This window comes from Alternaria hordeiaustralica (assembly GCF_023758085.1).
Source record: "Alternaria hordeiaustralica strain BMP 2776 chromosome Unknown scaffold_2, whole genome shotgun sequence".
NCBI classification, from domain to species: domain Eukaryota; kingdom Fungi; phylum Ascomycota; class Dothideomycetes; order Pleosporales; family Pleosporaceae; genus Alternaria; species Alternaria hordeiaustralica.
This window is the reverse complement of record NW_026056774.1, coordinates 2,139,014-2,163,309: the sequence shown is the minus strand read 5'-3', so window position 1 is coordinate 2,163,309 and position 24,296 is coordinate 2,139,014. Positions and strand designations below refer to the sequence as shown.

At 53.6% G+C, this 24,296-nt stretch overlaps 9 protein-coding genes across 9 annotated transcripts; 4 read left to right on the top strand and 5 right to left on the bottom strand.

Moving 5' to 3' along the window:
- Window positions 1-951: 951 nt before the first annotated feature.
- On the bottom strand, window positions 952-1,662 carry J4E84_002177 (uncharacterized protein; the record flags this gene model as incomplete). The annotated part of the gene is made up of 1 exon (XM_049384805.1): window positions 952-1,662. The coding sequence occupies one exon, from the start codon at window positions 1,660-1,662 to the stop codon at window positions 952-954; it is 711 nt and encodes a 236-aa protein (XP_049248161.1).
- A 1,578-nt stretch (window positions 1,663-3,240) lies between these two features.
- J4E84_002176 (uncharacterized protein) lies at window positions 3,241-3,985 on the top strand (the record flags this gene model as incomplete). Its single annotated transcript, XM_049384804.1, has 2 exons — window positions 3,241-3,318; window positions 3,386-3,985. 2 exons carry the CDS (start codon window positions 3,241-3,243, stop codon window positions 3,983-3,985), a joined length of 678 nt encoding a protein of 225 aa, XP_049248160.1.
- A 786-nt stretch (window positions 3,986-4,771) lies between these two features.
- On the top strand, window positions 4,772-5,806 carry J4E84_002175 (uncharacterized protein; the record flags this gene model as incomplete). The annotated part of the gene is made up of 1 exon (XM_049384803.1): window positions 4,772-5,806. One exon carries the CDS (start codon window positions 4,772-4,774, stop codon window positions 5,804-5,806), a length of 1,035 nt encoding a protein of 344 aa, XP_049248159.1.
- A 2,708-nt stretch (window positions 5,807-8,514) lies between these two features.
- Window positions 8,515-9,921, top strand: J4E84_002174 (uncharacterized protein; the record flags this gene model as incomplete). Its single annotated transcript, XM_049384802.1, has 1 exon — window positions 8,515-9,921. One exon carries the CDS (start codon window positions 8,515-8,517, stop codon window positions 9,919-9,921), a length of 1,407 nt encoding a protein of 468 aa, XP_049248158.1.
- A 449-nt stretch (window positions 9,922-10,370) lies between these two features.
- Window positions 10,371-10,792, bottom strand: J4E84_002173 (uncharacterized protein; the record flags this gene model as incomplete). Its single annotated transcript, XM_049384801.1, has 2 exons — window positions 10,371-10,734; window positions 10,785-10,792. The coding sequence occupies 2 exons, from the start codon at window positions 10,790-10,792 to the stop codon at window positions 10,371-10,373; spliced, it is 372 nt and encodes a 123-aa protein (XP_049248157.1).
- A 2,638-nt stretch (window positions 10,793-13,430) lies between these two features.
- Window positions 13,431-16,532, bottom strand: J4E84_002172 (uncharacterized protein; the record flags this gene model as incomplete). The annotated part of the gene is made up of 5 exons (XM_049384800.1): window positions 13,431-13,514; window positions 13,563-15,322; window positions 15,455-15,667; window positions 15,730-16,060; window positions 16,131-16,532. 5 exons carry the CDS (start codon window positions 16,530-16,532, stop codon window positions 13,431-13,433), a joined length of 2,790 nt encoding a protein of 929 aa, XP_049248156.1.
- Window positions 16,533-18,166: 1,634 nt separating this feature from the next.
- On the bottom strand, window positions 18,167-19,769 carry J4E84_002171 (uncharacterized protein; the record flags this gene model as incomplete). The annotated part of the gene is made up of 5 exons (XM_049384799.1): window positions 18,167-18,328; window positions 18,379-18,816; window positions 18,863-19,372; window positions 19,447-19,475; window positions 19,541-19,769. The coding sequence occupies 5 exons, from the start codon at window positions 19,767-19,769 to the stop codon at window positions 18,167-18,169; spliced, it is 1,368 nt and encodes a 455-aa protein (XP_049248155.1).
- A 1,356-nt stretch (window positions 19,770-21,125) lies between these two features.
- On the top strand, window positions 21,126-21,612 carry J4E84_002170 (uncharacterized protein; the record flags this gene model as incomplete). The annotated part of the gene is made up of 2 exons (XM_049384798.1): window positions 21,126-21,129; window positions 21,158-21,612. 2 exons carry the CDS (start codon window positions 21,126-21,128, stop codon window positions 21,610-21,612), a joined length of 459 nt encoding a protein of 152 aa, XP_049248154.1.
- Window positions 21,613-22,430: 818 nt separating this feature from the next.
- Window positions 22,431-23,117, bottom strand: J4E84_002169 (uncharacterized protein; the record flags this gene model as incomplete). Its single annotated transcript, XM_049384797.1, has 2 exons — window positions 22,431-22,990; window positions 23,111-23,117. 2 exons carry the CDS (start codon window positions 23,115-23,117, stop codon window positions 22,431-22,433), a joined length of 567 nt encoding a protein of 188 aa, XP_049248153.1.
- Window positions 23,118-24,296: the final 1,179 nt, after the last annotated feature.

The following is a 24,296-nucleotide window of genomic DNA, read 5'->3' as shown; positions in this document are numbered from 1 at the left end:
TGTCTGCGTGATGGAGGTGAAGAATTGCGCAGAGGTGTCGAGGTAACGGCGATGGATGCGAGCAAGATGTGAAGTCAGCAAGGTCGAGCAGCAAGCGGAGCTACTACACGCCTACGCACGCCACGACTGGTACGGGCAGCTCCACTCCAAAAACAAGATTACTCGCAACGGCCTGGTCCTCTGTAGCCCCCAAAGCAAGGACGCCGCCGCCGCAAGCCTGCACCCCTGTCTTTTCATCCGTCGTACCGTCTCACCGTTTCAGGCTCGCTACGGATGACGTCAGGCCCACATCGAGCGACACCAGCCATTGCTGTCCCAATCGGGTTGACAGCCGCTGCGTGACGTATGTCAAGACGATGCATCTGCGCGCGTCTTTGCAAGTCGCCCGACATTTGCACACATGCTGACGACGCGCGCAGCGATGGCGAAGCACAACCAGTCTCGCGCCCACGCGAGTGGCTAGTCCGCCCGCCGATCGCTTAACGCGGACCGTTGATCTTGCGGGCAACGGCTGTGCAATACTCGATCCTGGGCATAATAGTCGTCAAGTTTATACTCAGGCTCGGATAGCTTACTTCATGATCAATGAGTCGACGTCGCATGCGCTCTCGGTTACTGGGGTATTATTACAGGGCCTGGTAATAACACGCCTACTCGAGACATTCCCTGACGCTGCGATGATCATGACGAAGTTGGATGAGATTACAGAAATACCAACACCATCAGTATGCCAGCGCGATGATTCAGCGATGTAATGGGATGCAAGTTGTTCATTGTGTCGTATTATACTGCAATACGTATCGTAACACTACATGCAAAACTCCAAACCAAACGCCATTATGATCTCCCAATGTAACAATTGATGCGTTTCGTGCAGTCATCCTCGACCGTCTCCTAGTTACTGCGCAAAGTTAGCATTTGGCTTTGGTGATGAATGACTACATGCTTGACTTACAGCAATCCGAGCGTGAGATCACCATGGATCTTGGCCTTCAACTGGATCTCAATGTCGAGGTTGAGTTCCAGGCGCAGCCTCAGCTGCTCGCCTCCGTCCTTTCCACCCTCTTCTTCACCGCCGCCGCCGCCAGTCAGACCTCCCAGGGCCTTGCCAGCGGTGTCTCCGACTTGGTTGACGGCGTTACCAGCAGTGTTTTGGACCATGTCGCCGGCTCCACCGAGTGCATCGCCTCCAGGGACGTTCTCGGTGATGTCGTCTAGCGGACCTCCGCCCTTGCCGCCCTTCTTTTGGCGCTGGCGGTTGCGACGGCCTCCAGATTGGGACACGTCGGATCGCGCATCAGACTCGGCACCGGAGTCTGCGCCCCGTCGGCCACGGCCACGCGACTGGCGGCGTCTCGATTGCGACTTTGACTTTTCTTGTTGGGGTTCGTCGGACTCGTTGTCAGCGTCGCCGCCGTTGGTTTGCTTCTTGGATTCTGCGTCCTCTTGCTCAGCTTTCCCTTCGCCATCGCTTTCGGGGGCAGGAGTGGCGTCAGGAGTGGGCTGCTGTTGAGGCTTCTTTCCGCCCAGCTTCTTCGGCGTCTTCCTTTCGGTTTTCTTACTCGATGATTCCGCACTGCCCTTTGCGCCTACCGAGGCGTTGGCATCCGCGTTTCCCTCTCCGGAGACAGACTGCTTGGTCTCTTCAACTGTGTCCGCCATGGTGCTGGTTGGGTGGTTCTTGTGTGGGTGGGAAGTAGTTAGACGGGTGATGCGTGACGAGCTGAAGGTGCTTCGGAGATTGTTGCGAGTACAGAGCCGCGGCGCAATTCGTTAATAAGAGAAAAGCGGCCTGGGAACAGGAACCGGTTTGAAGCTTCAAGGTACCTGCTACCCCTGCCGCACTCGAGCCACCCGTCATGCAGTCTGACGCACCATGTGGCACCCACATCCACCCCACCGCCAGCGTCCCAAAACTTGACCCCATCCCTGCGCGCTGCCAACCTGATTATTTTAGATCTGAAATTGTGCTTGCAACAGTCTAGCTGTTCCGCTTATCCCTTAGTGTCTAGTATTATTTTAGAGGTATTAGGCATTAGAATGCACTAATTAATTTATCTAGTCTCTATAGCATAATCTACTAAGTTCTTCTCTATATATTTTAACTATTTAACTATTTATTTATAAATTCTTTTATTTATTTTACTACTTCTTTAGCTTATAAGTTAAGTAGTTAGTAATTTTAGTAGCTTTAATTATTATTAACGTTTAGTAACTATAGTTATTAACTAATAATAAAAGTTATAGCCTTAGTATTAAGAGCTTTAATAGTATATTAAAAAAGTATCTTAAGCGCTATTATTTTTTTATTTATAAATAAAATAATATTACTTAAGAAATATAAAATAGTATTTTTTATAGCGTATATAAGTACTAGCTTAATAGTAATTACTTTAATACTTAATTAGTATAGGCTATACTAAGCTCTTAACTAGAAGATTATACTTAATATAAGTTAGTAATATAAGCTAAGATTATCTTTAACTATAACTATATTACTAAACTTATTATAGCTAAAATAAACTAAGAAAGTAAGAGATATTTAATTTATAGTATATAGTATATAGTAAATATAATAATATTAGTAAAGATTTTATAGTAATAGAAAGAAGTTAAGTACTTACGTAAAATTTCTACTTTTAAAAATAGGTAACTATAGTTATAAAATTTATACTTATAGTTTAGCTATTTTTACTCTTCTATAGAATACACACTAAAAATTACTACTTAAAACCCTAACAGACACCTAGTGTTCCGCTCAACCCGATGCGCTGCGAGCTCGTGTGCCTCTGGTCTCGCTTGCTCGTCATTGGCGCGCGCACCAAGCCCAACAGCGATGCATCGAGCAACGCGTCAGCTGAATGCGCTTGACATCAACGCTTTGGGACATGCTGTGGCACGGGCGAGGCCTCGATCAGTGGTCTGGCGGAACGTTTACCCACAGGGTGCGGGAGACCGTTTAGTGCTGGCGTGGAAATGGGAACGCGTCTTCATAGCGTGCACAATAGATCTGAGGTAGCGCAGCGTCGAAAGAATCCCGCGATAAATTCGATATCATGAGCGTTGTGCTAACGATCGTTGGGAAGACGCAATCGCGGGGCGCACCAGATCTTCCCCGATGGCCGGCCCGAATTGCGCCGGTCTGGCGGGTATCGTGACGACGGCATTTCCATACGCACCTCCTTCGGAGTTCAACGAGAGCAACCAGTCAATTGGACACCAGCATACTACCATTCCAGCATGACATCCCCAGAAGCTGCAGATGCAGCCGCAAAGCAGCGGATCATCAAGCACATGAACGCAGACCACCACGACTCCGTACGCGCCACCCACTTCAAGCACCATTGATGTCGAATTCGACTCCCAGTCCTAATGTTGACCATAGATACGCCGGTATGCCGAAGCGTACGCTTCCAAGTCCATGATGCAGAGTCGCTCGGCGCAGATGGTCGACATTGATCTGAACCAGATGGTCCTGAGCTGTGGTGGGCAACAAGCTGTCATCGCCTTCAACCCACCGATGAAGGCCATGCGCGAGGCTCGCGAGCGGCTTGTTCAAATGGACAAAGACGCTCTCCAGGCCCTGGACCGAAGCGACATCGCCATCACTAAGTTCGTTCCTGCGTACATGCGTCCTGCTCATTTGTGGAACTTTACGCAATGTGTGCTTGCCCTGCTCTTGCTACCGCGGCCGGCAAACTGGCAGCCTGGATCGCTTCTCTACGACAGCGTCTTGTATCTTGTGCCAGGCTTCGCGAGCTTCGTCGCTCGAATCGGCTTCACGGTTTGGGCCATCATGGTACCTATCCACATGGTTGAAGCGATCATCATGGCGAGGAAGCTTGCAAAACACGGATGCACATTTCTTGACGCGGTATGGTGGAAGTGGGTGGGTACGTGTCTCGTTGAAGGGTTCACGTCCTTTCTCAGGCTGAATGCGCTCATCGCGGAGAAGAAGAAAGAGAAGGACGCGAAGAAGCATTAAGGACTACAGAGTTTTTGATTCGAAGGCATCTTTCGTAGTCTAGCATACTCAACTTCATGAGATTTTCTCAGACGGCGATGCGCCCATATACCATACCGGTCAGGACTTCTCCTTGGCATCCAATCGAGCACTGCGAACGTAATCCTGAACTCATCGAGTTGGTAATACAAGAAACGGTATATGCTTGCAACGCCAACTCGATGAATCCGGCATTACGTTCGCAAAGAATGTTCTTCGTAGAGTCTACACTATGCACGTCTCTATATTATCAGTTAGATACGCTCCCGTTGCGAAGAGTTCATCGCATGTGTTGCGTTTCGACATGATAAGCGTCTCATTCGCTTTCGTGATATCCAGCTGTCTCGCGAAACCTATACTCGCCTTCCCCGTCGAGATGTTTGACTTTTCATTTTGATCTGGGGATAGGGATGCCGGTGGCAGGGAACTAGTTTATGTTGGCAACGACGTCGGTTTTGTGTGGATCTTGTTGCATGGCAAACTCATATTTGACATCTCGTGTACAGCTGATTGGTGCCGGGTTCTGCTCATTGACGGTACGTCCAGGCCACAGCCATGTATCGTGGATGCTGCATTGGTCAGCATTGAACAACTTGGAACGGCTCAACCACAAAAACGAAACAGCAAATTTTCAGAGTCCAGATGATACTCGCGTCTTCGTCTCTCATCCATATTCTTTCCGACACACTTAACATTCAAGTATCAAACTGAGCTGATACCGACACCTGGCAACACGGCGCACGAGAAGCCTCGACCCATACCGCCGCGATGCCTCCAAAGCGAAAGAACGAAGCAGTCACGAATGCAAAGCCTGCCAAGAGGGTTAAGACAGGCGGCGCCTCTACATGCGCACATCCTCTGAATAAGCCGGCCGGCGATGAGACACCCGCGAACGACGACATCAAGAAGGGAAAGCGCAAACAACCCCTCTGCCAAAGTCCACGACCATCTACAGCTACGGCAGATGGTACAGCGTCCTCTCCATTCATGGCCCTACCGACCGAACTGCGCTGCCAAATCTACAATTACCTATCAGCCATCGTCTACGATCCCGTTTTCCCGGAGCCAGGTATCTGCAACTGGGAAGTATGTCGGATGCCAACCGCACTGCTTCAACTCAACAAGACTATATACGAGGAGGTGAAGCATCCCGCGGTACAGAAGCCTCTACAGAAGGTCGACGATGAGCTTGCGCCCAAGATCATTCTCGGTCCGACACGCGCTGAGATAGACCCTGTGTATGTTGCGCTCTCGGATACCTTCCATCTCGCCGGCAAACAACTGCGTACGTACCTAAATGGGCCGCAAAAGCACAGTACTGCGGTCAAATATGTTAGCCTGAAGATCGCATCGTGGTACAATGACACGTATCTACGGCAGCAAGTACAAAACGGGAACATGAGGGCTTCCAGTGCGCAGACCAAGTGCAAAACCAAGCACTTGCACAAGTTTGTGAAACAGACCTTAAGAAGAATGGCGCTTAGGAAGACTTGCGAGGTTCGCATTCGAATCCTGAACCACCCACTGGGGCCGCTTCATAAGCGAATATATAAGCTCGGTGATCCATTCTGTAACTACACGGAGTACGAGAGATTGGCCGCGAAAGACACTGTACGGCGAGCTCTGAGTGTCGGGATGAAGCGCGAACTCAAGACCGTGTACACAGCAGCGCGCGCAGACGCCCACAAAGGTATTCTGAAGATGATGGCGAACCACTTTCGATCGCAGGGGATGAACATCACGTTCTCGGTGGCGCGCGCGAGAGATCGGGGCTTGTTTGACATGGCCAGGTCACTCTGTTAAGTGTTTTGTCGAAGGGGATATCGCTGCACCCGCTCTCATCACTCTCCAAGGCAGCACGAGGATGTTCAGTAGTTGGACAAGCCCGACAATGTACCCTAGAATTACACATCGTGCATAACTCTTCTGATCCTTTGCCGATACCTACGTGATGGTTTCAACCGGGAGGTGTGTGTAGGACCAATCGAGTTTCTTGCTGTCAGCTGGGGTCCTTGATGCGCGAATGCAATGGCAGACATGGCTGCTGAAGTTGACACTCGCGTCGAAATTGCAACGTGAAGACCGCAACCTCCCGTTCAGGGGATGCGCAATAGGACGTGAGCTGCCAACCATTGCGATTTACATTGCTTACACAACGTGAAGATTGGGAGCATAACCTTCATCGATAGCGACAAGGCCGACATGGGCAGCAACGACCCAACGAGTACGGTTCTAGACTCTATGCCGAGATCACTGTGCCATCCTCTACTGTTCGCTATACCAGGATAGCATCGTAGGAGACCATATAATGTCTCCACAAACATGTTGTCCAGTTATATTGCGACGTTGTCTTCCTGCTGTGCACCGTGGCGCATGTTCGATCGCGCGTTCTGCGGAAGTTCGCGGAGGTATACGGAAGTGCATCGCGCCGAAAGAGGACGGTTCGTCATGCTCTGGGTGACATCAGTATCCCGGTGCAGTTTGCATTGCGCACACCCGTGTAGTCGTATCCGCGTCTATGCTGTTGTCAATGTGTGTGAGCACATGCGCTGAAACGTAGTAAGAGGGCGGCGCCTGGTGTTGATGCATGAGGTCACGGTCGTTGAGAGGGAACGCAGATGCGCATCGGCGATGGTAGGAACTCAGACATGTGATGTGGTGAATGCTGTCCTTTCGTTTGCGACACCTCGGCACCAGGCAGCTCGGCAGCTCGGCCAAGAGTTTAGGAGCGTAGAACCTCTGCTCCGTTGGGAAGCGATGTGTAGGGCGGATGCGGAGTCGAGCGCTCAGTTCTTTCGGGTTGAACCATGAGTGAGTGCCCGGGACTTGGAAGCAACGTGTCTTGCGGATGTGGGATGTGTCTTGGGCAGCGCACTGAGCGTCTCTCAGATCCTTGGTCTTGGAATGTCCGATGGAGAAAACGTTCGGCATTGCCGGCCATCACGATGTGTTGTGGAGGCCATTAGAAACTGTTGCGGAGGCTATGGGGACTAGTACTGGGCCGTGGAGTCTTGGGGCCCGTAGTCCAGTCCCTGGGGTCAGTGCGGGTATGAGGGGTGTTGCGACGTGCACAGAATGACCGTGGTCACTGACTTCGCATTCGTATATTATTTCTCTGTCGGCGGGGAACGGTCCAGTCGCGATGTCGTAGGTGGTGCACTCGTTGGGTTGTTGGTGCCCACGTCGGCGTTGCCGCTATCGATAATGGCAGTGTTTCAAGGAGCAGCTAGCCGTTCCCATCGACGCTATGACGTCGGTGCTCACGCCTCACCACCGTTCTGGCGCCTGTCGAACCTTATTGATGTCCTAATTCTGTATCACACACGACCACACTCTTCTTCCTCTTGCTTCTCTTGCTTCTCTTTCTATCCGTCATCACTAACACCTTGTCGCGAACTCTCGACTTTACTTTATGTCCCTCCCTGGCATCTCTCTAGAGTGTACTCACTGAAAGCATTGCCATTACCACATACTTACAAATCCTCGGGAGTGTTCACGGGTAGAGCGGCGAGTTGCGCACCACGGCTCATTCGACCTCGCGCACGGATATAGTACTCCGATGGTGTACTGCTAATACTCTTACTTTCACGACCCTTCTTTACAAACCCTCTTCAGCCTACGATCTGTCGCACAAAATCGATTTCCACAGATCGTGAAGAAATTCCGGTTTATTAGTGCGAACATTACCGTAAAGTTTGACATGGATACGCTAACGACGTCTAGGTCACTCTAGGTATGAAACTACGATCGGGCTTACGGTGAACCCTCGACATACACGATGCAGGCTCATGTCCTATTATCAACAAAAGTATTCCTGTTATACAGCGATGAATTGAAAGCCCTCGACGCGAACAAAAAGCAATGATGACGACGGCGATGCGCGATGGGAAGGTTAGACGTAGCTTGCAGCGGGCCGTTCGCCTCGACCCGCATCCTTGGCTATATGTCTTATACCACGACCCAGACTCGTCCAGAACACGCAGAGCTCGAAACCCGAAGTGCGCCCGTGCGCACAAGCGTAGAATATTGCTTCCACTGAAGGGTCATGCCTCAGACCAAGTGTATTTGGTGGCTGCAGGAAAAGGCCCTTCCCAAGTTGTCTTCGCCCAAGCCGAACTCAGGTGTGTAGTATCAACGGTGAAAGAACCTCTTCGCCAGGACTAGCGCTTCCGCATCTCTACACCGACGTAACGCCGCTGGAATCGTTCGATATCCGCAGCTTGAACTCCACGGTTGTAACGGCGGCCCACTTAACTATATATGTGAGACCGTACCCCAGGAAGCGGCACGATATATCGGCTGCACTTGCCCACCTGTTCTCCAACTCTTGAGCTATCTTATATTCTCTTGTCATCTCTTGTCTCTTCCTCTCTTGGCTCATACTCTTCTCTCGACATCTCCTCCTCTCTTGGCCCATCCTCTTCTCTTGGCTCAAAGTCTTGTCGTGACTACTACTTATCCTCTCTTGACCCCTACTCCTACTCCCCCTACTCCTGCTTCACTCAACAACCATGGAGGACGCTACCTGGAAAGAGACCCGACCAGGTCGATGGGAGCGCGCGCAGACCTACCTCGAGAGGATCAACATACTCACCCGCAACGTCCCCAACGCCATCGGCCGCGACAACTGGGCCAAGAACGCCGTTGCCAAACTCGAATTCCACCTCGACATCAAAGACCCCGCTGCCTACCTGCGAACGGCCTGGAAGCAAGTCCGCTACAACCATCCAGAGATCGCCGCATTCCCATACAACGGTCGATACATCTACCGCGTCGGAGACGAGCCCTCCATCGCCTTGTGGGTTTCGGCGACATTCTCCGTCGCCGAGGGCAAGACCGTTGATGAACTGCTGGGACGGATTCCACGGAACGAACAGATGATGTGCTACTTCCTTCCCGACACATCCGAAGTCATGATCTGGTCGCCGCACTACCGCGTCGACGCCCGCGGCGCAATCTTCTGTCTCAACCACCTCGTCGAGTCTCTGGCCAACATGAATCCCAACTTAGTCTTTGGCGGGTGTGCCAAGAACCTGACGCCGAGCATGGAGTTGACGCTTGGAATCGGGCACGAGAAGACACCAGAGATCGAGGCGCAAGCTGAGAGTCGTCTCGCAGCACTAGAGCCCCACAAGCCAGCCCTGGAGCTGACGCCCACGATGAAATCGCAGAGACCGGGTTACACCCAGCGACACTTTGTCAAGCTGTCCAAGCGCGACACAAAGACCGTCATGGACAGTTGCGAGACGCGCGCTCTGGCCATCGACGTCGCTCTACACGCCGCCCTCATCAGCTCCGTTGCCAAACTCGCACAAACAAAGGAAGCGCGAAGCTTCATGGCGTCCTTCCACTCCAACCTCCGCACTCTGATCCCAGAAGGCGCAGCGCCAGAGAACTCGCCTACAAGCTACACCAGCGTCATCACCACGGAAGTCATCGTCTCGCCGGAAACCAACTTTGACTCTTACTACTCGCAACTCGCACCCGTCTACGCCGCGGGCTACGCGCCGTACCTCCCGTCGTCGCCGTTCTTCCACCAGCGCCTCGAAGAGACGCTGTACGTCAAGAAGTGCGAGGCAGATGGATCACCGCAACCCCGCTTTGCTTTCCTGGGCGAAGTAGACGAGCAGGTCAGCAAGAACATCGGCGACGGACTCGTCAAAGTCAGAGACTTTTGGCTGGGCGCCGAGACCCTGACGATGCGCATGATGGTGCACACGTGGATCTGGGAGGGCCAACTCGTCCTTAGCGTCTGCTTCAACGAGAGCTATTGGGATAAGGAGCAGGCGGCGAGTCTGCTCGGTGGCATGGAGGATGCGCTGATGGGGGTTGCACTGATGAAGTCATCGAGGGTGGATAGTGCGGCGGGTTCGAAAACATCGTTGGTGGATGTCAAGTTGGCGGAACTGACGATATAGGCTGCTTCGACCGCGTGGGTAAGATTTGATAATCTCTAGTTACAGTGCACGATACCATGAATACGAATGTTTCCTCCTGTTAACTCACGCAATGCATGTGATATCGACGCCTGAGATGTAGTCTGTGTGGTAATGAAGTTTGCTGTGGTCCGCGCCGATGTCCGCGGACAAGTGCTTCAAGCATAGCGGAGCGACCACCCCTCTTTCCGGCCCGTGAATACTGCTAGTCATGTCCCCATCTGAATTTGAGTTCTATCGCTCCCTGCCTAAGGCGTACAACTACAAAACCAGCATCTAGGCGTACACGTGAATTGGGTCGTGTGGAGCGGAGCAACGGCTATTGTGTTCAAAGTCTACCGAGAGAATGTGACTTTGCGGGGTTTAGCTCACCATCCGCGTGACGCCTCGTCATACATGTTGCGCAACATATGCTGGATGTAACATCTAGTCTACGAGGTTGTGCCGAAGTCCGCAGTGGCCGACAACATCCCGCGAATGCTGCTGTCATCGCCATATTTCCTAAGACCAATTTCAAGACTTTGAAGGCTCTTCTTAATAGCCTCTTTTCCTTGCGATTCCATGAAATCTACGCATGCGATCGGGTACTCGTAAGTCATCTTGAGAGTGAAATGTGGTTTCAACTTCCATGAGTCCATGATTCCGTCGTCCTTGTTTTCATCGTCGTTGGACTTAATGTCGCTTCGACACAGACCTGCATACCGTCGAACGTCTTTCCAGTTGGTTATCCTAATCTCAATCCCATCCTTGTCAAACCACAGCTCCATCTGCTTGGAGTAGGGAAGCACTCCAAAGCTGTGAGTATGGAGTGACAGGGAAATATCGTTTTTCGACACACGGCGTACTACAACATGTATGTTCTCTTGATCAGGTATCTCTTCACCAATTCTCCCAGGTACTCCAACATTCGTACTCGGACAGAGCAGTATATCGCGAGATGTACAGTTCTCGATGGTAGCACGCCAATCGGTGAAACCGCCCCGCGGGCAACATCTTTTTCGCAAATCCAGTCCGCGGGCATAAATCTTTCGCAAATTCAGTCCGCGAGCATAAGTCGTCGCGCGCATGGGAATCGACACTTGGAATCCATGGCTAAACTTGAAAGCGTTCTCCACACTCTTGCGCGTGATTCCGAGCGCATGCCACAACAACGTCAGAAGATAAGGACAGGCCCACGCTGAAAAACGGGTGGCCGACCTAAAGAATAAGCCAAAGGTGCTCTCGCTATAATCGACTGTAAATCTCTCTTGCCCTGTCACAGACAGTAGACTGTAGATGCGATCTCGAGGATCGCGGCATTCCAGCGTGCGCCCGAGCTGGTAGAAGATGAACCAGAAGGGGATTGCAGAACCGTGGCGGAAGTATGTCCCTTTCAGTAGCATCTGAATCCTCCTCAACCGTGGATCATCCTGACAGTGATGCAGTAGCTCTTCCAAAGCGCGCGTTTTTGCCACGCTACAAACGAAGATCCGTTGCGGACTCCGTACCGATAATAGCTCCTGAACAGTCCAGGCGCGGTTCCAGTAAGGGTGATTTGCCAAATCAGTCGTACAGATATCGAAGAGATCATTCCTGTCCTTGAAGCACCCGTCGTTGGAGCCAACAGCTGATGCCGTGTCCAGCGCAACCCATACGTCACCATATCTTCTCAAACCAGTCGGCCCAACACCTAGGAGACCTTTCCTCTTCACATAGCGAGTCTTCTCCAAGACGGCAATTGCACGCTCCATCTGCAAAAAAAGGTCTCGGATACGATTCTCTTTGCCATCACCAAGCCACACGAGAACCTCTTTGGCGTTCTTGTAGATATCTCCCATCCGCTGTACCTGCAGACTCTTCTCGACATCATCGCTTTGATTGATACAAAGCGCGTCGATCCAAAAGTACTCACCGAAACTGCCATGGCTCGCAAGTTCCAGGAAGTCATAAAGATCTTTTCCGACTTGCATTTCTTGGTTATTTATCCTAGTTGGACAGGGCCCCTCTTGGTAATTTACCCAAATTGGGTAGGTTTCAGATTGGTCTCCCCACGTGTACGAAAGGCATCTGTATGCTGTACCCTCTGTGTCTTCCCACAGCTGAACGAGGACCTGACCAAAGGCGTCCGGCGCTATTACTCTGAGCAAGCGCACTGAATTTGGATTGACCAACGGTTCATACACAAATTGGGTTTGACCAGTTGGATACATCGCTTCGCTGTCCGTTGTTGTAATCTGAAGGAAGAGCAGTGACAGTCTAGCGACTCGGTCTTGAACTTAGGCTCAGAAGTTGGAAATGAGCTGATGAAGGCGTGGGAGGGTAGGTGCTCTACCACAGTACGGTCTTGAATCAAAACTCCCACTAGATTCAATTAGAGAATACGACCTAGGAAGTATCTCTTGTTTGTTGATCTTTCAGCAAATGGGCTCTTATCGTAACGTAGCGTTGTTGCAAGATGCGGGAGAAGCTGTCCCGTTCTCGACTTTCGCAGGTGAGCCAGAGGCGGTAACACCCAGGATGCAAAGAGTCGAGCGCGCCTTCGACTTGGAGCTGGAATTGGGTTGGATCACGCTGGTCATGGAAAATGCGCTTTCGCACGCGGGACAATTGCGATAGCGTTGACGTGATTCGCTGAGTGCAGTCTGTGACACACAGGCTGCGGGAGAAGCTCACACGATGCAAGAACAGAAAGGACAATCGGAAAGATCAGGCTGGGAAGAGTTGCGGCCGTTGTTGTAGGTAGGAGCGATAGGCGTCCAACCGTGCGCTGCTTGCCTGAAGCCAGCCACATATCACGTGTGCCGCCTATGATTCGTCCCGAGCCCGGAAGGTCATCACTACTAGCCCGCCCTCCACAGCACCAGCATGGCGCAGTCACTATCAGCCTAATCACGCAAAACATCCAACAATCGATCAAAAAGCGGCTCGTATTGATATAGCCAGTCCCACTTACTCTCAATACTACATACGCCATTTCCGCCATACCGGCGCCATGCCGTCTCACCCACCCCCCCGCCTGCAACAAAGGAAGATGATAACGTAACCGTGTGGTAGTTTGCCCCGCTATATAAAAGTAACGCCAAATAGGGATATGAGGTATCGTGCAACGAAGCCAGAACAAAAAAGAGATAGATGACGACGATAGCAGATAAGTGTGCAATCATAATGCTTGAACAGCAAACAAGAGCAATGTCGTTATAAAAAATGCAGTCCGCTCCGGGATAAAATGGGTATATGTGGTGTAGATAGTTCCGAGATGCGATGTGGTGTAGATGCGACGTGTGGTAGATGGGTGTGGATGACGCGGATGTGGTGTGCTCAGATGCGCACAAAGTTGGTGGTGCTCGCGGCGGCTTGGTAGTTCTGTGCTGGTGGTAGGGAGGGCAACGAGGGCAGGGATAGACGCCCGGCTGTAGTCAAAGACCTGCACTTAGCTTATCTGATCTCAACATGAAAGATGAAGATAAGAAAAGCTGCGCGCTAGGGGTGGGTGGGTAAGTAGGAGAGAAGCACTAACGCTCTCGGAACCATCTTGCGATCCTGCTCTTCTCGTCGGCTCTGCCCGCCTCGAGATGGGTGCTGCGCTCGTAGAGTTCCTAGATGATGTCAGCATACTGGAGATCCCATCAGTGATGAAGACTTACCTCGTCGTCTTTGTTGATCTTGATGTCCAAGATCAGATTCCGAATCTCTTCGCACCGCTGCCAGTTCGGGTACGGAGTGCCCTGCGCGCGTTGTACTCCGACGATGACTTCGCCCATAATCTCAAACTTCCGCCAGTTTATCCGTTCCTTGCCGACGACTCCGCCTGGTGGAGGCTCTCGGCTGTCGCGTTTCCCTACGACGCTTTCCAAGACGCTGACGCCGGGATGGGGTGCGAACGCAGAGTCTGTCTTCTTCTTGTCCCCGACGAAGGTTGAGTTGCCTTCCGAAGCCGATACGAGGTCGCGGCGGTGTAGTGGGATATATGGTATGCGCTCGCCGGAACTATTCTCCCACGCCAGTCGGTATGCAGAGTGCGACTTGGTCTGGCCCATGAGGATGTCGAGCTTCCAGAAGTCTTGGTTGGTGGCCTGAGGGACCAGCTCCCGAGTTGCTACCAGTCGTCCGATGGCGGTGCCGTTGATGCCTGCCATGACGGCACCTAGCATGTTGTAGTTGTTGAGTTTCCGAAGTTGTCGTGCAATCTTCATCCACTTCTCCATCATGAGCGCCCTGTGCTTGGGCTTGTCGCGCAGGAGGATGTAGTTGGTGACGAGGTAGGCGACGTGGTTGAAGTGCTCGGTCATGCGTGTAACATTTTCGAGATTCTTGCATCGCTTCTTCTCTTCGGCATTCAAGCTGACGTGGCGTACAAGATCGCGCGGTCGTACCGAGGAGAACATGATCCAGTCTATCCGGGTGAGTTCCTTTGCGATGGCTTCGTCCGATTCGCCCATAAGCTGGTGCCACTGAATCTTGGACATGGGTTTGATTGGGTTGGGTTCCAGTTGTCGGGCGAGTCGCTCGTTCTTCTCTACTTGGGTAAGCAGGATCTGCGATGAGCCCATGGAGCCGTTGGTGGATGAAGCGCCACCGGTCACGCTACTGCGGGCAACCGAATTCCGTGCCGAACTGCTCATGGACATGTGGCCGAGTGCTCTTGAGAACTCGTCCTCGTCGGAGTCTTCGTCCAGGACGTTGTTGTGGAATGTCGGTATGTTCTCGTTCTGGGCTCGTTGGCGGTCGCTGCATGCCCAGTCGGTGTCATCGTCCTCGGTGACCATTTCAAGATCGCGGATAATCTCGGTTGCGGCGACTGAAAACTCGCGGTTCAAGGCCAACGACGATGCAAACCTTCGAATGAGTCGGCGTGTGGTTGGGTAGGCGAAGTCACCGGGATAGTAAGCCACCCAGTGTTGCAATATCGACAGGTAACGGAGCTGGGCAATGATGCGGATCATGGGCAGTTCTTTGTCCTTGTTCTGCGACTCGAAGCGCTTGATGATGGCCTCTAGTAGCTGGCCCGGGGTTGCGAATCTCCGATACAGAGCCAGGAACACGGAGACGAACTTGGAGTCGTTCTTGGACATGGGCTGGGCGAGCAGTCGGTCGACCAGCTGCTCGAAGGTGTAGCCATTCTCATCCGACGGCTTCACCGACATGATGCTTTGGCCGGCGTCCGAGTCGTTGTCATCAGACTCTTGGGAATCATAGCCGGGGGACTCTTCAGCGTTGAAAAAAGTTTTGTTGGTGTCGCTGGGCTTATAACGGTGGCCCTTGACCTCGCTTGAACCCCGTTGAAACCTCATGGAGATCTCCGAGCTAGCCCGCTCGTGCTTGCGGCTCCAAAGGTCCTTTTGGGTGATTGATTTCACGGCGGAAGAGTTGGCCCGGCGCCGCGCCATGGAAGCCTGGGACCTGGCTGCAGGGGGTCAATGACTTGCACCCTGGAATGGGCATTGGGGGCATGGAGGGGCATTAGGGGCATTGGGGGGCATTGGGGGCATTGGGTATGGGCAATTGGGCGTGTAACAAAAGGAAATGAGCCACTTACGGCGCTTGGCGGCTATGGCCGCGCGAGTGATGACGGACAGGCATCCTCGGTGCGTCTCCGGGGACGACTCGGAGGTCTGAAACACGCTCACGTCTCCAATGAAGGACTTTGCTTTCTGCTCCACAACCTGCGGATCGACCTCGCGGTGGGCGGGGTGCTGATCGCACTTGCAGGCGACGAGGATAAAGGGCAGGTGAGCCTTGGACAGTGTGCCTGGACTCAGTCAGCATGTCGCGTACGAGGCGCGTCGGCTGACGCGATGGCGGGGTACGCACTCAGCATCTCCGGGACCTTGCCCAGGCTCTCGTGGTTTGTGACGTCGTAGAGGGTGACGGCGGCGTCCATGCGCGGCGTCGCGAAGTCGTGGACCGTCTCGGGCCACTTGATGATGCTGCGGTCGCCGACGTGCACGTCGTTGAAGGTCATCTCGAGGAAGCGCACGACGTAGGGGGTGCCGTCGATGGTCATGCGCCGCGAGCAGGATGTCGTCGTGGCCGTGTCGGGCAGGCCCAGGGCGCGGCGGATGAAGGTGCTCTTGCCCGAAGTCCGCGCGCCGATGACGGCGATGTTGAGGTCCTGCATGGTTGATGCCGAGTCGCTGGTCGACTACGATATGTAAGTTACTATGGTACCCCCCAACACATCATCCTCCCCGTATCAATGTAGGAGTACTCACGCTCGAAGGCTCCGACGCATCCAGGGCCTGGCGGTCCTTGTGGTGGGTGGGCGAGAGGGGCCCCTCGGTGTCGGACGACGACTCGGCGCTGCTGTCGCCCTCCTCGTGCTGGGTGGAGAGCGTCGTGGGCTGGGGGAAGTGGTAGCGCTGGAAGAAGGCATCGTCGGCAATCTCATCCGCCTCGCTGGCCTCGTCGGTGCGGTCGAGCTCGCTCTGGCCGTCGGTGTCGCTCTTGGGCACGTTGGGAGCCGAGTATGCGCGCGTCTTGATGCCGGGCCGCTGGGCTGAGGTGCCCGCGCTGCTCTCTCTGCGCGGCGGCTGGGCGGCCTGTGCCATCTTGCCCTTGTCTGTCGGCTTCGAGGGCGGCGCGTGGACGGCCCTGCTGCCTCCCGTGGCGGGCATGGTAAAGGCGCTCACAGCGAGGGCGGGCCCAGGTCAAGGCGTGTGCGACGGCTGGCGGCCAGGCGCAATGGGGACATTGGGGGATTGAAGGCGCTGGGGGCAGGCAAGGGCGGGCTCTGGATGCTGCTGGAAGGCGGTAGGCGGTTGTGATGCTACGTCGTGTGTACGTAGGTATGTACTGGCATGTACTGGTATGCAGTATTTCAGCGGGGAGAAGTCGAGTTCATGGCAGCCAACGGGGTCTAGCTCGCCTGCGCCAGACGATGCGCCCGCGTCGCTAACCAGCTAGCCTGCATCCCACTCTCCACACAACTGCTGGGACGCTGAGACGCCTGAATCGCTGCATCCAAACCCCTTGGCTGATCGCATGCCCTTTCAGATGTCTCCCTCACATGTCCACCCACAACCATCCACCCCAACCATCCACGACCTGGCTAGCTGCCCGGCCTCTGCGGCCCGCCTGTCACCCTTCATCTCGTCTCGCTCCGCCGCACATGCTTGGACACCTGCCCGCCAATCATCGGCCCTTCTGCGCCCCCGTTTGCCCTTCCGATTGGCACAACCCGCCAACCTTATCGTCTCATACAACCTTGGAAGCTCCAACTCTGACTCCATCGGCTCCAAAACTTCCGCCGCCCTTAGCTCCTGCTCTCCAAACTCTCATCGCTGCTGCTGATCGCCATGATCGCCAGCTACCTTCGTGTTCTGCTGTCCGCTCCCCCACATCCCCTTCAAGTCATATCAGTAAACAACCTGGAGCTTAACATACGACTTTGTATTGCTAACTTTCGCTCTTGTTCCAATCTAGACTGCATCTAGACTGCAGCGCGTCTATTAAATTCCTTCCTTGCTCAAACGGGGCGGGGTCTTTACTTCTCCCCCCAGCTCAGCGCTGTGGTTGGACGAGGCGGCGAACCACAGTGCTCCGCGCTTGTACCAAACGCGCATGTAGCTGACGCCGCAATAGAACCCGCAGCTAATGCAATGTCGTGCACCCAGAGCCCTCGTCACATCCGACAACACCCTGTCTGATGCAACCCTCCACCACTTTGGAACCGCCTGCAGAAAGATGCCTCTCAGCAATACATCACATGCGCCGAGTAGAGGCACAGCTCAAGTCACAATGCCCTTTTCAGCTTGACAAACTTCTTTCAGGAAGCCCTGTCCCCCTTTGCACCTCGGCACCCACTAGCTCATACTATATTGATCTGCGCCCAGGTGCCATATCTCCGACTGATCGGCGCTCAATTACACGTGTGCAAGTCCAGAGCACGATCAACGGTCGGCTGATCCCTTTGTCGTCTTCGCACAATCTATGAAATGACTCGACCACCCCAACAGCTCCCATGTCCGACACAACACTTATCACGCACTTACAGGCCGCATATGTGCCTGCAAATGGTCTTCATGATAGAAGGGCAAGAACACATCACGCCACACCAGCTGGTCAGGCCTGATCGCCATTAGTACAGCATACGAGCAAGAAACTTCACTTGACTTACAGTTTCCCCTTGGGCTCCAGGTCAAATTTGCGGAAGACATGGCCGAAGCCGAGGCGCAACTCCGCCCAAGCCAGGCTGCGAAAAGTTACCTCGTTAGCTTCGGATCTCACTTGAAGTTACCGAAGATCAGACTCACTTGATTCCCAGGCACATACGTGGGCCGCGCGAGAAGGCGACGAGCCACTTGTCCAAGTCGGCAGATTCATCGAGCCAGCGCTCGGGAACGAACTCCTCTGGCTTTGGGAAGATATCGGCGTTGAAGTGGACGAATGTGCTCCCACACGATACAATGGTCTGGCACGCAATCAGCACGCGTCTTAGCCTAGAGCAAAATGCAGACATACCTGCGGCGGCACTTCTACTCCCGCTATCGTTGCACCGGCTGCGGGAACGATGCGCAAAAGGCCCGCGGTAACTCCCGATGAGAGCCTGAGGGACTCCTTGATGACCGCGGTCAGATACGGTACCCTTTCGAGATCTCGGACCGTGGGCTCGTTTCCGCTGAGAGATGGCCATGCCGCGGATAGTTCCGACTTGAGCTTTTGCATCTTGTCAGGATGCTTGAGCAGGTGAAAAGCGCCGACCATGAGGGTATTGCCGACGGTGTCTGTGCCACCAAACATGAGCGCTTGGGCCTCTTCATACAGGCTCTCAGCCGATGGAATCTGCTTGTCGCGATGCGCTTCCGGGTCCATTAGCCGATGGTAGATGGTCATGTTGTGAGGGAGAAGTTTCAGTTTCTCTGGATCGTCAGTGAGCTCGTTGATCTGCTGCGAGAGTAACTACGACGTGTTAGTAGGCCGCTGCCCCAGCGAGCAAAGGACATACCTGGTTTAGATCGATCATGCCCGCTGTCAACGGGCTGAGCTTCTTGGACAGATTAGGCGGACATTTCAGTATGAAGTTCTTGAACAAATCAGAATACTTGAAGTACATAGCAACAGGGGTCGCCGCATCGAGAGCCACGACGATAGGCGCCTTGAAGTCAGGCTCATCCACCGCGTGGATGGATTTGCCAAAGCAAAAGGTCGTAATGACATCTATACTCATGCAGCGGAATGCGTAAAACAGATCAACACTTGCGGAAGCCTTGCTCTGCCGCTCGAAGGCTGCACAGAGAGCCTTGGTCTTTTCAATCAACAGACCCTCGGAGCTCTCGATGGCAGCCGGCGAGAAGGAGCGATTGAGCACATCCTTGCGGTTCTTGGCCTCGGCATACGTGAGATAGCCGAAGCTAGATCTGTCCTCGTTAAAGCTCTGGTAGAGCGTCGCTTCCTTGTCCCAGCGATTCTTGTTGTTGTAGATGTCGTGGTAGGCTTGGGGGTTGGCAAAGTGGAGCTAGGCCATGATGGTTAGCGACACGTGGTGGCACAAGAGTGGGGTTCACTGCATTCTCGCGATGCTTCACACACCTCGTTGGGTCCAATACGAACAACGTCGCCTATCGTCGCGCACCACACGGGTCAGCGTTGCACATTTGTGTACTGCGTGCCAGGTCCCTCGTACCGTATTGCGCATGCAGCTCGACCAGGAAGTGGCAAAAGGACCGGTTTGCGATGCACTCAATATACGCTTTCCAGTATGTCGTAGCGCCGGCGAGAGGCGGTCCCGGAAACTTGGCCAGCGGATGGAAGCAGATGTTGTAGGTCACTGCGTACAGCACGTAGGCCAGCAGGGCTGTCAGTCCCGCGGACAGCAGTACCGCTGCGCTGGGTAGGGACTCGACGATCGGCATTGATTGGTGGGACAGTTCGCCGGGCGCTGTGAGGATAGTAGGAGGATGAAGTTGACCTCAATGGTCGCGCGCAGTTCTCGCAGACGAGTCGACGACGGCATCCGCCATCCCCACTTCATTAAGGACAACTCTCCATATTGCGGACGACCGCGGCCAACCGGAGCACCTGGCTGATAGCGCTGGTGTCTGGCCGGTCGACTGTCTGCATGCGTGCATGTCGCCGGCGTAGAGCCGCGGTCACACGGCTGTCGGGAGCGAAAGGCAGTAGTTCGAGCTGCTGGCCTGAACGTTGCAATCGGTACAAAAGGTCACGCTAAGTGGTGGCAGGGCGACCCTCTCGTTCGCACTGTTCCGATACCTGCAAACCCCTCGCTGCGACGACAATCATCCATCTTGCGCCTCATAAAACATGGCCGACATTGGAGCCCAGATCGCTCATGTAAGCCGTGTCCCCATGCGAACGATCGTCGCGTTGCTAACACCAGCGTCCAGGACTCGGACGAAACCGACTCGGCATTTGGCGACGATTCGGCATCGTAAGTTTCCCAGGATGACGAACCACCCGCCAACCAGCCGCCTTCTGACACGGACCGAAGCGAGACCACGTCCCTGAAATCGGCCGTATACAACTACAAGTACCGCAACGGCCGGCGATACCATGCATACAAGGAAGGATCATACTGTGGGCTGCCCGCTCGTTCCATGCCAATGCTGTTCCTAAGTGAGCACAGGGGGGCCGAATGATGAGACATCGGCAGACCAGCTCGATATTGTGTATGGCCTGCGACCCATTTGGTGAAGGACGTGTGTTGACTGGATTGGGTAGTCACCACATCTGCCTCCTCTTACTCGATGGCGAGCTGTTCCTAGCACCCATATCGAAACAGCCCATGGTACGTTCGGAGCCAGACAAGACACCATGGCTGTTGGCTTCGGGCTGACAATCGGGTACTCTAGCACGTCTTGGATCTGGGGACTGGCACCGGTATGCAAGGAACACCCTGATCGACGAACGCATAAGCTGACCAGTCAGGAATCTGGGCTATGTCAGTCTCACGTTCTCGCATGTCGACCGACAAACTGACGGGAACCCAACAGCGACTTTGCGGATAGATACCCATCGGCCGAGGTTCGTACAGATATGCGACGAAAAGTCCGCGACACCATTCTAAAAACTTCAGGTACTCGGAACGGACCTCAGTCCCACCCAACCCTCCATGGTCCCGCCGAACGTCCGCTTCGAAATCGACGACTTCACCGAGCCGTGGCTGTACAAGAAAGACCACTTCGACTTCATCCACATCCGATCCCTCTTCGGCTGCGTAGCCGACTGGCCAGCCTTCTACCAAGAGTGCTATGAGTACGTCTATCCACACCCCACACCTCAGAAACCAGCACCCATACTAACCCTTTCCCAAGCCACCTCCAACCCGGCGGCTACATCGAACAACTCGAATTCTCCGTCGTCCCCAAATCCGACGACGGCACCGTAACCCCCGGCTCCATCTACGACCGCTGGGGCAAGCTCTCCCTCGAACTCGGCGACCGCTTCGGAAAGTCGCTGCGCACCGCCGACGAACAGCGCGCGGGCATTAAAGCAGCAGGCTTTATAAACGTCGTTGAGCATCGCTGGAAGTTGCCGGTTGGGGGCTGGCCGGCGGATAAGCGGTTCAAGGAGCTGGGGCAGTACAACAGGATTAATTGGGAGCAGGGTATTGAAGGGTGGAGTTTGTATCTGCTTACCACGATTATGGGGTGGACGAAGCAGGAGGTCGAGGTTTATCTTGCGCATATGAGGACGGCGTTGAGGACGAGGGGGATTCATGCGTATCAGGAAGTGTAAGTTACTTGTTTCTCGACCGATGGTTTTTTACAATACTGATGAACGCTTAGGTCGCTGGTATACGGACAAAAGCCACCGCGGCCAAGGAAGGATGATGATGAATAAGATGGCATGCTCAAAAGTAACTGATGAAGAAAATCGAAACGCAATTATATTCTCGCGCATGCTTTCCACTTCCGTGTGATCTAATGAGCTTGCTTCCATCTCCAGCGCCTTTGCGACAACGTCGCAATCCTTCCTACCTCCAACACGGCGCGCATACGGGGATCAAAGCGATGCATGTGTGTACATTTATAATACAATTAAGTATATCTCCCAACACTACAGTCGCGCATTACCAGCAATCTGAACCCCATTCGACAACCGCAGCCCAAACGGCAAACCCCTGACATATCTGTCCGTGTACGGCACACCCTCCATCTCCGCAAACGCCTGGTCAATATCCTTGTACATATCGTATGCGTTCATCTCCTCGATCGTCAACTTCTTCGCTTCTTCTTCTACCTTGTAGTTCGCCATTGATGTATTGCTTGAGAAGCCTACAAATGCTTTCCGTTAGTACTCGTTCTTCGAAAATGGGATGATTATGCTGAGATACATACCAATACGTTCGTTGATGTTGGACGCCGCTTTCGCAGCAGAAGCCTGGACTTTTGTCGCGCGAGGCAGTCGCACTTTCTCGTAGACGGCGAGTGATTCTTGCACATCGCCTCTGAAATATTCTTTGTTGAAGAGGATGCCTAGGGCAGCTGCGTCTTCGATTGCCATGCAGGCGCCTTGACTTTGGTGGGGCATCATCTGAGACATGCAAGTCAGTTTCAATCCCCAAAGATGGCATCGTCTAGGGACGGTAGTTTGCTTACCGGATGAGCAGCATCCCCAATCAAAGCAATACACCCCTTAACAACATACGGATAAGGCTGATGAACCCACAGCCGCCACGGCCTCACCTCAATCCCAATAGCAAGATGAGCCTTGACCTTCTCATCCAGCTCAGGATACGGCGCAAGCAGTTCCTCGACAGGCAAATCGGCGCCTCCCCACGTCTGATTCGCATAGTCGCCTTTCTCGCGGGGGAAGAAGCAGTAGTAGGAGAGGAGTTCGCCGCCGTTACAAGGCGAGAGGACGATTTTGTCCCACTTGCCTTCTTGGCCGCCCCAGTACTCTAGGGCGCTGTTGAGGGAGTAGTCCTCGAGGCCGAGGCGCTGGATGTCTTTACGGAGGACGTTGGCGTGCAGGCAGCTGGACTCTGCGGGCCGCTTTTCGGGATTCAGGCCGATTATCTTGCGGGTGGTGGAGCCGATGCCGTCGGCGCCGATGATGAGGTCGTGGTGGAAGGTGGTGTTGTTGGAGAAGGTGATTTGGTTGGTTGCGAGGTCTATACTTTGGCACTATACATACTCGTTAGTACATCTTATGCTTAGAGAGGCCACAGATCTTACCGGATGGTTCACCAACAACTTCACCGGCGTCCCCTCCCCCTCCTCTTGCAACGCACACTCCATAAGCATCTTATGCATATACTGCCGATGAAACATATTATACACATATCCCCACCGCTCCTCGTAGTCATCGAGATCGTAAACGCTAACCGGCTCTCCTGTCGTCCAGTCCCGGTTTATGAGCTTCTTCAAAACAACAGGATCGCCTTTCTCGACATCGACACCCCATTCGTGGAGCCACCGGGTGCCGTTGGCGGCGCAGGAGACGGATGCGCCTGCTTCGCCGGCGAAGTCGTTGCGCTCGTAGATTGTGACTGTGTGGCCGGCGCGGCGGAGTGCGATGGCTGATGAGAGGCCGCCGATTCCTCCGCCGATTATGCCTACGCTTAGAGGTCTCCAGCCGGCTTCTGTTGAGCCCATGGTTGCAAGGTTCCTGAGATCACGTCGGTGTTGTAAGAGAATGGATCGCTAAGAGGCTGGGTATAGTTTGGATAACTGGACGCAGTGTTAAGAAGGCTGAAAGATGAGTATGTGGATCATGAGATTGGAGTGTGTCTTTCTAATATACCGTATGGAATGCCATGTTCAGCTCATCCTTTGCAGCATTCCGGCACGGCTCGAGCCACTCAGCCGATGTGAACCTTGCAAACTCGGAATCGTCTTATCTGTAGACGTCTATGTGGAACTACTAGGCACCAATGTCTTTCCAGAGTCACTACAGACTGCGGTGATAAGACCTGCTGTTCATGACCAAAGTTGGAAGTTGGCAGAGTCGCGTAGTGAAGGATTGTCTGTGTAACGTCAATACGTGATACGTAGCCGACACGGAAGATCCGACGGAAGTCTCATCGGATCGCTCCAGGGCTCTCTTGCGCAAGTGTACTAGTGGCTAAGGGATTGTGATCCTTCCGCGTCAAGACTTGCCGTCTACTCTGGATATGCTTCGACTTCTTGAATGGACATCTTCTTTTATGCCCTCTTCTTCGCAATCATCGATACCTAACTTTGCTGAGCCTGTGGCCGTTAAGTTCTGACGCCTAGGTCTCTCTTTTGATCCGCGAAGCAATATTTAAGACGGTCATCGCACCGCGTTGGCTTTCGCGCTTCGTCAGTTCGACCGAGTGCTACCCAGGTGGTCCTTGGAACTTTCTCCGTTACACGACATTGAAGGGTACGCAAATACTGCTCTCGCATTGTTGCATCAGTGCAACGGCTGGTGCTGCCTGTCGGCACATTTTGCGC